Below are 15,853 nucleotides of genomic sequence, written 5' to 3'. Positions count from 1 at the left end.
AAAAAAAAAATGCAATAGCCAAGATCTGGAAGAACCCAAATGCCCAACGACAGATGAATGGATAAAGAAGACATACAATGGAATGTTGCTCATCCATAAAAAAAGAATGACACCCAGCCATTTTCAACAACGTGGATGGACCCATAGGGTATTATGCTAAGTGAAAGAAGTCAGACAAAGACAAATACCATATTATTTCACTTATATGTTGAATCTACAAGAAAAAACTAAAAAATAGACCAATACAGAGAACAAACTGGTGGACAAGAAAAAACTAAAAAATAGACCAATACAGAGAACAAACTGGTGGACAAGAAAAAACTAAAAAATAGACCAATACAGAGAACAAACTGGTGGACAAGAAAAAACTAAAAAATAGACCAATACAGAGAACAAACTGGTGGTTGCCAGAGAGGAGTTAGATGCAGGATGGTTGAAACAGGTAGAATTAAGAGGTATAAACTTCCAGCCACAGGAAAGAAGGAAGGAAGGAAGGGAGGGAGGGAGGGAGGGAGGAAGGGAGGAAGGAAAGGAATTACAGTGATACAGTGATGTTTCTCCTTTCCAATGGTTCCTACCTGAAAACATAGCAGCCTAAATGTAAAACATGCATCAAACTCCTGGTCAATTTCTCACCCATCCATCCTGAACTCTCTGCCAGACCAGGCTTTTCTCGTGTGATATTTCCCTGCATCCATCTGTAAAATTCTCCCTGGTCACATCATGTGCAAACTCTGGCAAGTATGGTAGGTCCTCCACCACCTGACCACCTCACCTCTCCTTCCTCCAGCCACATACAGGAGGGACCCCAGAAGGGTTCCTGTCCCTGCCTCGCCCCGAAAGCCAGAAGCCAGCCTGCCCCACACCTCTGTGGACCAACCTACCCTCCCTGCCACCAACGGAGTCTTCTCACCAGGTGCACCCCTTCCAGAAAGCTAGGCTTGGTATGCTTCTCTCTCGATCCCCTCTCCAGATGTCCCCGCCACAGCACACTTCTTGCGGTCTGCTCCATCCCCGAGCTACCTGTCACTGGCAAAGCCAGGTAGGTCCAGGCAGCCTGCCGGGTTTTCCCATCCACGGTCCCTGGAGCCAGGCGAAATGCACAGAGTAACACTTCTACCCCTGAACACCCAGGTGACCTCTCGCAAATGACCTACCTTCTCCATATTCAGCTTTCCCCATAAAATAAGGCTCTGGAAATCCACACCTCATAGGATTACGTGTGTATTTGGGGTCTTAAAGAAAAGAATGCCACTGGTGGATCTGGGGATTTGAACACCGGGTGTCATGCCGTGCACACTTGCTACGAATGATAAAGGCTCTTATGGTGGTTGGGTTGGGAGTATTTTGTTTTTACTGCAATACAGACTTCTATCACTACCAGAATCCTTTTTAAAAACAAAAGTGAGCAGGCGAACATATGATCACAAAAACCCTAAAGCATCAAGAACCATATACGTGTAGAAAATTCCACGTCCGCAGGCATTTTCCTATATTTCTACCAAAATTCATAAAATTTAAATGTCCTCAACTGACATAAATGGTTATTAGTAGTTATTAAGTTTATTTAGCATTTTATGGTGAATCTTAACGAGAAATAACTGCATTAGGTAAAGGAAGCTCAGAGCATATGCCCAGACTTTCCGTATTCCTAAGCCTTTAGGAGCCATAAATCCATTTTTCACGGCTCTTAACAGCATCCCTGCCAGCATGTCTATTCTGTTGAAGTCGTGGAAAAAATAAACACATCAAAAATAATAAAAATAAAATACAGTGAACACATCCACTATAAACACATTCAGGCCCAAGTGAATTTGTAAGGCAACACATGCAAAAATCTTTAGGCATCTGCCCCCCTCCCCCCCATGCCTGAAGCAGGCAGACAAAAGCAGTTGTGAGAAAAGAAACTTCAAATTTAACGATGAAAGGGACCTTAAAGACCCCTGATTTTTTTTTAAAATTTTTTAATGTTTATTTATTTTTGAGAGAGACACACAGAGTGTGAGCAGGGGAGGGGCAGAGAGAGGGGGAGACACAGAATCTGAAGCAGGCTCCAGGCTCTGAGCTGTCAGCACAGAGCCCGATGTGGGGCCTGAATCCATGAACTGCAAGATCATGACCTGAGCCGAAGTCAGATGCTTAGCCAACTGAGACACCCAGGCGCCCCCCTAAAGACCCAGATTTTATAGAAGGGGAAGAGGACCTCTGAGTGTTCATGCCTGTGGCCCCAAATGACAGGACAGAGCTAGGACCAGCACAGTGACTGCCCAGCCCCCTGGCCCTTTGTTCTTAGTATCACAGCATAAACAATCCCATATTTAAAGGCAAATTAAAAGACTTAACTATATAAGACTATTGACCAAGGGAGTGGGAGGGAGGGGGAAGTGTGGTGGATGAAATGAGGCCCCCTCCCCCCACCCAAGACTTCAACATCTGAGTTCCTGGCACCTATAAGGATGTTACCTTACATGGCAAAGGGCGCCCTGCAGGGGCATCAAAGGTGAGGATCTCCAACGGGGATGCTAATCCTAGATTATCCACTGTGAGGCCAAGAGAATCAGACGGTGGAGGCAGGAGGGTGAGAGTCAGAAGACAGGATGCAGCGAAGGTCGGAGTCTTTCAAGGAAGGAGCCGCACCCCCTGGAAGGCAGGTGGCCCCCAGCAGCCAGAAAAGGCACGGAAGTGGACTCCCCCCTCAAGCCTCCAGAAGGAACACAGCCCACACATCGATTTTAGGACCCTGCCCTCCAGAGCTGTAACATCCTAAGGAGGTGTCGGGCTAAGCGGCTGAGCTGATGCTCGCTGGGTACAGCGGCCATAGGAAACATACCGGGAGCTACATGAATGACAACACGAAAGGAGTGTTTTCAGGATCATTTATTTACTGCTGAAGGAGTGCTGGCGCAGGCTCCCGACCGCGGGCGTCTGAAGCTGACCAGTCCGTCCGTGGCTGATGCTCCCCAATTCTTGGGAAAGAGGACAATGAAGACAAGGCAATGAATTTTTTCTTAACAAACCCAGAAGGATTCAATGTAAGACACTATTCCTAAAGCTGGTGATCTGACCCTTCAAAGCTGTCCCTCGATGGGGGGGTGAGAACAGGAAGGGAAAGAGCAGAAACATCTTCTCTTTTATTAAGATGATGATGACAGATGACATCTGGGTTTAAAATGTCTTTACCTGATACAAACACAAGGAAGGCAGCCTCTCTGCAAGCTGCCCATTTGTCTTCTTTATTTTTCTGATCTGCTAGGATCCAGAAATAGCTCCACGACAGAATACAGTCAACCCATGTCCATTCACATCTTTGGGTTCACCTCCATCTGGCTGGTGGGCTGGATGCTTAATATATGGCTCCTCCTCAAACCCATTTGCCTTTTTGAATAGCCTGGCGAAAGGCGGGATCGCTGGGCACATGTGCGCATTCAGCTGGCTTTCTCAACCCTGGACTGCAGCTGGCCACGCTGCCCGTGCGAAAAGGGAAGTAAAAAAGATGCAGAGATGAACCTAGCACAAAGGTCCTTTCCCAGAATGGTGTTTATTCTTTTTCTGGAAGAGTTGGCAGCGGCCCAGAGTGAGGAACATGGATCTTTTTCCCCAAAACAAAAAACTAACACCCCAGTCTGTGCCTCACTTAGCTTATGTGAACCAGAGGCGTGAAACGGCCAAGCCATCACCTCTGCTCAGTCTCCTAATGACCCTACAAATTGCTGCCGGAGGATGTAGGGAAAGAACTGTGGCTTCGGGTGAGGGAAGAGGACTTCCACTTGCACCTGTATTATTAATGTCACAGGCGCTAGAGCTGAAGCTGCCCCTGACGATGGCGGTGTAATACCGGGATGCCCTGGCTGATGATGATAATGAGGACTACGGCAATGGTGGTAGCCGTTGGTGGTGACGGTAATGGTGGTGACATGGTGGTGGTGATGACAGTGATGATGGCTGCGGGGGCAATGGTGTTGATGGTGATGGTGGGAGTGGTAGTGGTGACAGTGACAATGGTGATGGCAGTGGGGACAGTGGCGATGGTGATGGCGGTGGTGGTGATGGCGGTAGGGACGGTGGTGGTGATAACGGTGACGACAGAAGTGGGGACGGTGGTGATGACAGTGGTGGTGATGGCTGCGGTGGTGGTGACATTGGTGATGGAGGCGGAGACAGTGGTAACAGCAGCAGTGGTAGTGGTGGTGGTGACAGTGGCGCTGACAGTGGCATTGACGGAGGTGGGGACGGTGGTGGGGACGGCTGTGGTGGTGGTGACGATGACGATGGTGGTGGGGACGGTGGTGGCGATAATGGTGATGCTGGAGGTTGGGACAGTGGTGATGGCAGCGGCAGTGGCGGTAGCGGTGACGGTGGTGGTGAAGACACTAGCCGACATTTACTGCTTATATTCTGTGGGCTAGGCAGTGGACAGAGCTTCACATGTTCAGACTGATTCAACCCTCATAACAGTCCTATGACGGTGGATACAGAATTTTTTCCATTTCCTTCACCAGGTTTATAGCAGCTTGGAGTCAGCCACTGGAGGGGAGGTACGGCCAAGGTCAGCCTGAATGAAGGGCCTCAGTGCCAACCCCTTGCATAGACCCCTTCCTCAATCCTTGGCCAGGGTCCACCACAGCCCTCCCTAGGCCTCAGACCACCCTCTGGTAGCTCCCCCAAAGCAAACACCCAACCTGGATTTCCCTGACAGGCAAACATGCCTACACATTTCTAAAGTCCACCAATGTCTTGGGGCACCTGGATGGGTCAGTTGGGTGAGCATCTGATTTTGGCTCAGGTCATAATCTCACAGTTCATGAGTTCGAGCCCTGCATCAGGTTCTATGCTGGCAGCTTGGAGCCTGCCGACGGCTCAGAGCCTGGGGTCTGCTTCGGATTCTGTGTCTCCCTCTCTCTCTGCCCCTCCTTGCTTCCTCTCTCTCTCTCTCTCTCAAAAATAAACATTAAAATTTTTTAAAAATAAAAAATAAAATAAGTAAAGTCCACCAATGTCTATAGCATCACACTAATCTCATTCCTTACAATGAAGAACTCAAGTTGAGGTAGTTCCAGGAATGCAAGGCTGGGGTGATGCTATGACATCCAAACACCAGTCAAGGTAATTCACCACATTAACAGGATAAAATATGAGAAATCATAAGACCATCCCAATTGGTACAGAAAACGCATTTGAGGAAATGGAACTTCTATTCATGGAAAAGCAAAAAATGCCAACATGACTACTCTGACATGAGGAAAGAAACTACAGTAGCCCATCAACCAATTTAACAGATGAAAACACGATATCCTACAGAGGAGTTGTAACTTGCTCAAGGTGGCGCAGGGAGTTGACGACAGCCCCTGGGAACCCATGGCGTCCCTTCCAGAGTGTCCCCATCACCAACCACTGCCTCACCCAAGCCTTCCCCACCTCTCACTGCAATGAAAAATAATATTTTTGCTGATCTCCTTGTATAAGCTCTCTCTTCTCTCTATCCCCAGTTACCTTCCTGAAATCTTATCCCAAAAAAATTGTACTATTTCCCCTGGCTTTGCAAATAATGGGTAAAGTTTCCAGTATAGCATTCAAAGCCCTGTGGGGTGGGACTTGAACTCAGCTTTCCAATCTCATCTACCCCCCACCCCCACCCCTCCAGTTGTCTCCGGCCCCCAAGCCTTCCAAAAGCTCTGCCTCTAGAAATGCCTTCCTCTCTCCACTTCTGAAGGCCCCTTGTCTACAAGTGCATTTTTCATTTCACACCCTTCTCCGGATCCTTTCTGAATTCTGAATTTCTCCTCTGCTCAAGAAAAGGTATGTGCATAACTGAATTAATTGCTTGCTCCACAACTTTTTTCTATAAGCTGACATCCCATGGCCTTGTAAGAGTGCTTATCTAAGTATCTGTCTCTCCCTTCAGACCAGATTTCCTTGAAGGAAGTAAACATTTATTAATCACTGGATTTCCCACAGTAGTCAACACCATGCCTTGCAGGCACTCAATAAAAATTTACAGAATTAAACCAGATCACCAAATATTCCTTCTTGCATGGTCTGCCTCCGAGCAAAAGCAAAAACTGTATCACGTGTTCCTTCCTCTTCTTCAAAACGACTCTGCCCTCTGCAGAAAGATCTAGGAGCCTGAGACTTATTCAATCAATAAGAAAGAGAGACACAACATTAGACTTCCTATCTCTGTTTTGGATCTCTTCCATCAAATGAGATAACTCGCCATCAGTGCGCAGGTTCAAAGCCTCCGTAAAGCATCAGAGATATGGGCCTGACCACACATTACTTCTTAAAATCTGCTCAGCTGTTTCTAACCCACACACTGTCCCCTTGAAATATGACTTAAGGATTTCAAGTAGCAATTTAAAAGTTAATTAATTCCTTTAAAAAGTCAATTTGTGAAAATTAATTGCTCTGTTTGTGATCTCATTCCCTTTGTCTTGCCTTCAGTTGGGAAAAAATGTTCCACAGCATTGCATCTTCTCAGGGCTGGGGGGGGTGGGGGGGTGCAGACCATGTCCTTAAGGAGGCAGGGCAAGGGCCCTGTCTGCTGCAGGGCTCCATCCTATAGGGCCATCCATCTGCTGTCTAGTCCATGCCAAACACATACACTCAGTATTTCCCAAGACTCTCAAGGGCTCCTGCTCTGCTCTAGTGCTGACCTGGGGCTGGCGTTGGAGAGACGCACTAGGAACCAGCCACCTCAGGGCCTGGTCCTCTAAGAAACAGCTCTTTCACACACTGGACCCCTTCAGAAAATACGATGCAGAAAGAATCAGAACATTATATACACATACCCTTTGAACGTCACTCTGGACAGAGCCCAGTCCCGCATCTCCACTCTGTATTGGAGCCGGAGGCTGGGTTTCCTAAATTCTGTCTCTAGAAAGAGACTAGCAGCCACACTATTACTAGCTTCCATGGCCCAGAACCCAGTCCTTCTCCCTCTCTGATCTGGAGGCATAACACTCAGCGTCCATCCCAGAGCCCTGAGCCATACTGAATCAGAGCACTGCTTCTGCCCACAGTTTCAATCTTCCCAAGCACCTAGCAGCACCTGGCACACAGCAGGACCTTTAAAATGAATGGATGGATGGATGGAAGGAAGGGAGAGAGGAAGCGAGAGAGGGAGGGAAGAAGGGAGGGAGGGAGGGAGGAAAAGGAACAGGAACGGAGAAAAGATGGAAAAAAGATTATTAGATCCTGGGTCTGAAGATGTTACTAGAGGGGCGCCCGGGTGGCTCAGTTGGCTGAGCATCTAACTCTTGATTTAGGCTCAGGTCATAATCCCAGGATCACGGGATCAAACCCTGCATTGGGCTCCACATTGAACATGGAGTATGCTTAAGACTCTCTCTCTCTCTCTCTCTCTCTCTCACTACCCTCCCCCACACCTTTCCCCCACTCACTCTCTCCCCCTCTCTCATGAATAGACACTTTTCCAAAGAAGACATCCAGATGGCCAACAGACCCATGAAACGATACTCAACGTCACTCATCATCAGGGAAACACAAATCAAAGCTACAATGAGATACCACCTGACACTGGTCAGGGTGCCTAAAATGAACAAATCAGGAAACTATAGATGCTGGAGAGGATGTGGAAAAACAGGAACCTTCTTGCCCTCATGGTGGTAATACAAACTGGTGCAGCCGCTCTGGAAAACAGGGTGGAAGTTCCTCAAAAAATTAAAAATACAACTACCCTACAACCCAGCAATAGCACTTCTAGGAATTTACCCACAGGATACAGGAATGCTGATTCATAGGGGCACATGCACCCCAATGTTTATAGCAGGGCTTTCAATAATAGCCAAATTATGGAAAGAGCCCAAGTGCCCATCAACTGATGAATGGATAAAGAAGATACGGATTATATATTCAAGGGAATACTACTATTTGGCAATGAGAAAGAATGAAATCATGCCATTTGCAGCAATGTGGATGGAACTGGATGGAATGTGGAGAGGGAGGGAAGAAGGGAGGGAGGGAGGGAGGAAAAGGAAGAGGAAAGGAGAGAAGATGGAAAAAAGATTATTAGATCCTGGTTCTGAAGATGTTACTAGAGGGGCGCCTAGATGTTACTAGATAGTATGCTAAGTGAAATAAGTCAGTCAGAAAAAGACAGATATCATATGTATTCACTCATATGTGGATCCTGAGAAACTTAATGGAAGACCGTGGGGGAGGGGAAGGGGAAAAAATAGTTACAAACAGAGATGGAAGGAGGCAAACCATAAAAGACTCTTAAATACAGAGAACAAACTGAGGGTTGATGGGGGGGCAGGGAAGAGGGGAAAATGGGTGATGGGCATTGAGGAGGGCACTTGTTGGGATGAGCACTGGGTGTTGTATCTAAGCCAATTTGACAATAAATTATATTAAATAAATAAATAATAAAAATAATAAAGATTCTACTACAAATGTCTCTCATATTTTTTAAAGATAACAATGAACAAAAACAATAAAATACTTAGGAATAAACTGAACCAAGGAGGCGAAAGACTTGCACACTGAAAACCTCAAAACACTGCTGAAAGAAATTAAAGAACTTAAACGAATGGATAGTCATCCCATGTTCATGGACTGGAAAACTTAATACTGTTAAGATCTCAATGCTACCCAAAGAGATCTACAGGTGAAGTTCAATACCCATCAAAATTCTAAAGACACTTTTACAGAACTAGAACCATGCCAAGGGGCTTCAAAGAGCCAAAACATTTTGAGAAGCAACAAAGTTGACGGCCTCATACTTTCTGGTTTCAAAGCTACAGTGATCAAAACTGTGTGGTATATACAGACATATGCACCAAAAGAATACAACAGCCCAGATATAAACTCCATATATGGGTCAAATTATTTTGTCCAGAGTCCAAAACCAGTCAGTGGGGAAAGGACAGTTTTTCCAACAAATAGTGTTGGACAAAGTGGGCACCTGAATATAAAAGAAGGAAGAATCATTCACAAAAATTCATTCAAAACAGACAAAAGACCTAAACACAAAAGCTACAACTAACTCTTAGAAGGAAACATAAGAGTAAAACTTCGTGGCACTGGACATCACAATGATCTCTGGGACATGACGCCAGAAGCACAAGTAACAAAAGACAAAATAGATGTTGGACTTCATCAAATTGTTAATGGTCTTTCCATCAAGGGAAACTATCAACAGAGTGAAAAGGCAGCCCACAGAAGGGGAGAAAATATGTATAAATCATATCTGATAAGGAACTGATCATCAAAATACATAAGGAAGTCCTACAGTTCAACAACTATTACAAAAAAAAACAAACAACACAGTTTAAAAATGAGCAAAGAGGGGCACCTGGGTGGCTTAGTCGGTTAAGCGTCCGACTTTCGCTTAGGTCATGATCTCGCGGTTCGTGGGTTCGAGCCCCGCGTCGGGCTCTGTGCTGACTGTCAGCTCAGAGCCTGGAGCCTGTTTCAGTCTGTGACTCCCTCTCTCTCTGACTCTCCCCTGCTCACACTGTCTCTCTATCTCTCTCAAAAATAAATAAAACATTTTAAAAAAATAAAAATAAAAAAAATAAATAAAAATGAGCAAAGGACCTGACCACACACGTCTTCAACAAAAATCTACAAATGGCCAACAGGCACATGAAAAGATGCTGAACACCACTCGCCAAGTCAAAAACGACAATAAGATAGCACTTCACAGTTGTTGGAGGACTATTATTAAGAAACAAGAAGTGGGGAGGGTGCCTGGGTGGCACAGTCGGTCAACGTCAGACTCTTGATTTCAGCTCAGGTCATGATCTCACAGTTCATGAGTTCGAGCCCCGTGTCAGGCTCTGTGCTGACAGTTCAGGGCCTGGATCCTGCTTCTCATTCTGCGTCTCCACCTCTCTCTGCCCCTCCCCCACTTGTGCTCTGTCTCTCTCGCTCTCGAAAATAAGTAATAAACATTTTTTAAAAATTTAAAGGAAAAAGGAAGGAAATTCTGGCACCCTCTAGACCATGGATGAAACTGGAGGGCATCACGCTAAGTCAAATCAGCCACAGCCAGATCCCACAGGNGGACATTAGTATTGAATGAGTAGAGAGTTTCACGGGGGGAAGACAGGAAAGTTCTGGGAACGGTTGCACAAGCAGATGAGCGTACTGAACGCCAGAGCTGCACAACTTAAAATGGGAAAAACGGTAAATTTGGGTGATTGTGTATTTTACCATGATAACTTTAAAAGATGTAAAGAATAAAAGGAAAGGCTGGAAGAGTGGGTAAGGAAGGTCCCTACTGGATTTTTCATCTCCCATTAGTGGGAGCTGGGAGACAATGAGCGGCTCCACATACACGTGCCCGGAGCGCGTGGCGACTTCCCTTCCCTGGTGTGACACATCAGGTTCTAACCGGAAAGAGAAGCAACAGGAAATCAGGGTTGATGGACTCAAGATCAAAGAACACCTCCAGGTGTGTGTGTGTGTGTGTGTGTGTGTGTGTGTGTGTGTGTGTGTGTGTGTGTGTGTGTGTGTGTGTGTGAGTGAGAGAGAGAGAGAGACAGAGAGAGACAGACAGAGAGAGAGACAAACAGACCCAACACTCACATTTCTAAAAACAAGACCACTTTCAAAGTTTCACCATCACAAACATACTTCATCTGGGCTCCTATTTCTCTTTCTTTCTTAGGAAGAGAAATCATTTCTCAGCCAATACACTCCCCGGAGGCAGGACTTCATGCGACGTTTGAATATCAGAATCAAGGAACTCATCTACATAATTACACAACGGAGCAAGATAAAGGCGCTCTCGTTTGTGATCCAGCGTTTCTTCTCTCCTTTTCGGACAGAGGCAGGTGGGAGGGATGGAGAAGACGTGTGAGAAGAAATGGACAAAGGAGTCTTTTCTCAAATTCTAATGAGGCTGAGAGACACAATTCAAAGATATTTTTCCTATCTTTCTTCAGAACGAAATGTCACCGTGTACCTCGCCTGCACCCAGCCAGCGACCATCTCCCTTCTGCCTGGCCCGGAAGGTCACGGTGCCCACAACGGACCGGCTTCTCGGGACACACAGTGGGTTGTGGAGGGGTCTTGGCTTTATTGCTTTTCCAAGACAGGAAAAAATAAGAGTCCACTTTCCACACTTTTATCTTTCATACACTCAGCGCTAGAGGACAAAACCACTGACTTCATTATTGACAGTGTTTGCAAATCCACTCGCAAATAAGAAAAGACTTAGCTGACCTGAAAATTATTTATTTTTGCATTTCATTTTGCTCAGCAGTGAAGAGATGCAGAGATAAGACAGGGGAAAGACTGAGTCATCCTTCTGCAAGGCGGAAAGCTTATTGGCACCTAGGAAAATATACGCTCGGGAAACAGCCAGGCAGCTATACCCCTGGCCCCGGGGACTTTACAACGACCCACCTCCAGGGGTTGGGCACCTCTGACGACCCCCGGGAAGCCCCCTGCAGACAGGAACTACAGACAACCCGCCAGCCACATACGACAGGAGCCCAGCAGACTCCACAATCAGGGGTCCCTGGGAGGTTCCCAATGGGGACGCGCACAGCAGGACCTCACCAGGGTCTGGCTGGACGCGGGTCTTATTTCTGTGTCATCGACCCGGCCAGACTTGCACTTTCCTCCGTAGAATAAGGCCACTTCTCTCCTCCTGTTTTCGCTTCGTTCAGTCTAATATTAGTGGTGACAAAGAAAGAAAGAGAAGGGCATAGGGAACATTCCAGAACGCTAATTTGCTTTTCCTAATGGCAAAATATATATGTGTGTGTAAATATATATTTCATATGCATTTACAAAGTTATATATATGCATGTTATTTCATATATGTGACATCTACATAAAGTCATAAACAGGGACACCTGGGTGGCTCAGTCAGTTAAGCATTGGACTTCAGCTCAGGTCACGATCTTGCAGTTCTTGATATCAAGCCCTGCGTTGAGCTCTGCACTAACGCAGAGCCTGCCTGGGATTCTCTCTCTCCCTCTCCCCTACTCACTCACTCTCTCTCTCTCTCTCTCTCTCTCTCTCTCTCAAAACAAATAAATAAACTTAAAAACAAAAGTCACGAATAGAGCTAGCAACCAGCTTGGGGGAAGCCTCTGTCACTGTGTAAATGTAAGCAGAAGAGCTCCCAAACGATAAACCACGGGACCCTTGTCCCCAGGCCTCGGCCTAAAAGCTCACTTCTGTCTGGAACGGCCCTTTCTCCCCCTCTTCTCGGGGCTTGGCCATGCAGCTCGCCCACAGCCCTGTGAAGAGCTTCCCTGTCACCCCCATCCACCAGGCGGTTATGGCAGCACTCAGAGCTCCACAGCGCCCCCTGGCCCCCGACAAAGGGCCGGCAGAGAACTGCCCACTCATTGCTGAACGCTGGCGGCACCCATCACATCACAGGTGCCCAACGTCCGTCCAACAGAGCCATGAGAGGGCCTCCCCCTCCAGCCTCCATTCTGCGATCCGTCCTTCCACATCAGCAGAGGCCAGTGCGCCCCTTCCGCTCTCTGCTCCCCAACCCGCCCAGCATCTCTTCCACCTCTGCGTCCATGCTCAACGGCACCCAGAGGGACACAAATGTTGACGGAGTCACTCACCTAACAAATCTACATAAGAACTCCAGGTGGCAAAACTGCTGCCTGGATCTTAAATCTGCTGGAAAACACTGCAGTTGAGGGGCTCATCTGTGGCTCAGTCAGTTAAAGCGTCCGGTTTCTGCTCGGGCCATGACCTCAGGGTGCATGAGTTCAAGCCCCATATGAGGCCCCACACTGACAGTGGGCTGAGGCTTGCGGGACCTGCTTGGGATTCTCTCTCTCTCTGTCCCTCACCTGCTCATTCTGTCTCTCTCAAAATAAACAAACTTAAAAGAAAAGAAAACGCTGCAGTAGTGTTTTCACCTATATCACATTAGAAGCTTAAGACCAGGGTCTCAGCAGAATCAACCTCTACCACCGCCACTTTGACGGCCGGTCCAGGGAGACGTGTCTTGGACGTCCAACCACACACCTGGAACAAAGCGCAGTTTCACTTGGGCAAATGGTGCGATGGCCCCACGCGGGGCCCCGGCGTGCGCTCGGCCCCCTCGGCAAACCACACAAGCGTGATGGGCCCTGAGGGGCGGCAGGGACTGGGCAGGGTCCCCCTGGGCTCTGAGCAGGGTTCTGGCTGGGAGGGGTGCCGCCTGGCACCCCAGCCGCTGGTCTCCCTTCCCCCGCCCACTCACTATCAACCCTTCAGGCTTCTAGAGAATGACTAGCTACCAGCTTTTTCTAGCAGGGCCCATCTTCCTGTCTTGTTTTTTGTTGTTTTAATTTTTTTTAACATTTATTTATTTTTGAGAGATTGAGACAGAGCACGAGCGGGGAAGGGACAGAGAGAGGGGGAGACAGAGAATCCGAAGCAGGCTCCAGGCTCCGAGCTGTCAGCACAGAGCCTGATGTGGGACGTGGGGCTCGAACTCACGGACTGTGAGATCATGACCTGAGCCGAGTTCGGACGCTTAACCGACTGAGCCACCCGGGCGCCCCTTTCCCTATCTTCCTGTCTTGTAAGTAGAGACAGACCTGTGATGGGTTTCTGCAGAGACATGGAGAAAACGCATTGTGCCAAATGTCAAAAAACAAAGCCACAAAGGAACAAGTTGTTACTTGCCCTCAACCTTCTTTTCTGAAGCCACAGGGGTTAAAAGCCGCTGGTAAAAGCAACAGTACCCCGTGCGTTGCATGAACACAGTTGCATCTAGTATCTCTAAACACAGAAAATGCAGCAAGCCATAGGACAGGTGAGAACACGGAGGTGTGCTCGCCTACATCTATCTGCACATAAACCCTCACACGCATCTACATTTAAACGAATGTGATAAAATGCACAATTGTACGTAATCGGTTCAGTGAGCACAGATCATTCCATACCCCATAAAAACCCAGACTAAGATTTCCAGAAAGTACTCTCGAGAGCCCCTCCCCAGCCAATTTTCCTCCCACACACCACCTCCCAATTTGCCTCACCACAAATGAATTCTGTCGACTCCTGGATTTAACGGAATCCAAAATCACCATTGAATTTGGTCAATTCTTGGATGTAAGTGCAATTATACTACATGTACTGCTTTACACCCGCCTTCTTTGGCTCAACGTTTTGAGACTGACCCACGGTGCCCTATCAGAGCTTTGCTCTTTGCACTGGTGCACAGTCTTCCACTATATCAACATATCATATCGCGATGTATCAATCTGTTCTTCCAACAATGGACATTTGGGTTATTTTATTTCCCATTTGGAGCTATTTGTAAGAAAGACTGCAACGAACCTTCTCCCATGAATCTTTTAGCAGCCGTGTTTTCTACCAGGGGGAATTTCAGCCTTGATTAGAGGTGTCCACGCTTTCTGAAAAGCTGCACAAGGCAGAAGCATCCAGCGCCTTCAAGGGCCCAGCAGCCGTGGAGACGGGGCCCCCTTCTGTGCTGGACCCCCAGGACAGATACATTCAGCACCAAGGAGATATTTGGTTCCTTAGCAGTTTGTTTATTTCCTCCTCCTGAGTGTTACATTACTTAGCTTTGATAAAATATAAAATTGAAGATTAAAAAACAATCAAGCGCGCTTCGAGGAAAAACCATAAAGCTGAGCACACAGGGTGTTCACGAAGGAACCTCCCAGGCACCACTAGAGGGGAGCCCCTGCAGCCCCGCATTCCTGGGCAGGCGCTCCAGAGAAGAGCCATCGTCGGTCCCCTCCCACGTAGGGGCATTCTAGGTGACAAAACACTCTGTCCTCACTCTGCGCTCTGACCAGACCCTCCCACGCGGACAGCACAGCCGGGTGGCACCACTGCCCTGTGTCACAGATGAGAGCAGGAAGATGGGTGTACCTGTGTGACGTACCTGAGAAGTCCAGGGGCCCCTCCGCACCTCCCGACGCAGGACCCCAGCCCCGGGCACCTCACCCCCACTGCCCCGGTACGCAGGCCCCTTTGCAAGGCTGGCTGGTCCATCTGCACATCAGGTCGCGCTCTCTTGACCTCTGCAGGCCAGCAGGGCACGCAGACTCCAGAGTCGAAACACAGGCTCAACTCCAAACTCAAGCTCAAACCCTTGGGCAAGCAACACAAGTTCTCAGAGCCCCTGTTTCTCTCTCTGAAAGGGGGTGATGACAGAGAAGGTAGCACCACATAGGCGTGCTTGAGATCATGCACAGGACAGCTACCCGGCAGGGGGGTGGCCCCTAGCACGTGCACAATAATTGTCAGCCTAGCTTTCAGAAGGGTTCAAGTGCAAAGCGAGGATCCACTTCCTCTGGCTGCGATGCACATGGAGAGCAAAGCAGAGGCTCTCCGGCCATCGTCCAGGAGGGGTCATTGCCGTCCCTCCTCCCTGCTCCCCGCCCTCCTCCCCCGGGCCTCGCTGCTCTCACTGGCTGAGCTGGGCCAGGGCAGGGTCCAGCCAGTTCCGCAAGAGCAAACAGAGCGGGGAGACGCGCGTGGCCAGCAAGGCCTCGGCCCAAGCTGCTCACGGGGCGTAAAGTGCAGGATCAGCTCACGATTCCTCTCCCGGGACAGTGCCAACCTTCCAGAAATCCCCATAAAGGGCCGCACTCCGGAAGGAAGGGAGAAGCCTGCTCAGATGTGTTTGGACACTCCGGATGCTAACTGCTAATGCGCGGTCCCTCGGCCAGGCCACCCAGACACAGCCCAGAGGGGAGACACAGTTCCTAGAGGGGAGAGGCAACACTGCACAGCGCGGCCGGGACGCACTGGCGTCTCCACACCCACAGGGGGAAGCAGGGAAGTGGGAAGGGAGGCTGGCGCGGCGCAGCCTTCAGAGATGGAGCCACGATGCTGACCCAGCCAGGCCCGGGCCACCTGCCTGCCATGTGTGTCTCACAAG

At 48.4% G+C, this 15,853-nt stretch overlaps 1 protein-coding gene across 1 annotated transcript in view; it reads right to left on the bottom strand.

Annotated features, from left to right (window-relative positions):
* Positions 1-4,381, bottom strand: part of DOCK1 (dedicator of cytokinesis 1) — a 462,145-nt gene extending 457,764 nt beyond the window's left edge. The window contains exon 1 of the mRNA XM_077762917.1: positions 3,820-4,381. Coding sequence (XP_077619043.1) covers positions 3,820-4,381 — 562 coding nt within the window. The remainder of the gene's footprint in view (positions 1-3,819) is intronic.
* Between the last annotated feature and the right edge of the window lie 11,472 nt (positions 4,382-15,853).

This window comes from Crocuta crocuta, unplaced genomic scaffold, assembly GCF_008692635.1.
Source record: "Crocuta crocuta isolate KB4526 unplaced genomic scaffold, BGI_CrCroc_1.0 scaffold466, whole genome shotgun sequence".
Lineage (NCBI taxonomy): Eukaryota > Metazoa > Chordata > Mammalia > Carnivora > Hyaenidae > Crocuta > Crocuta crocuta.
This window is presented reverse-complemented; position numbering and strand designations above follow the sequence as displayed.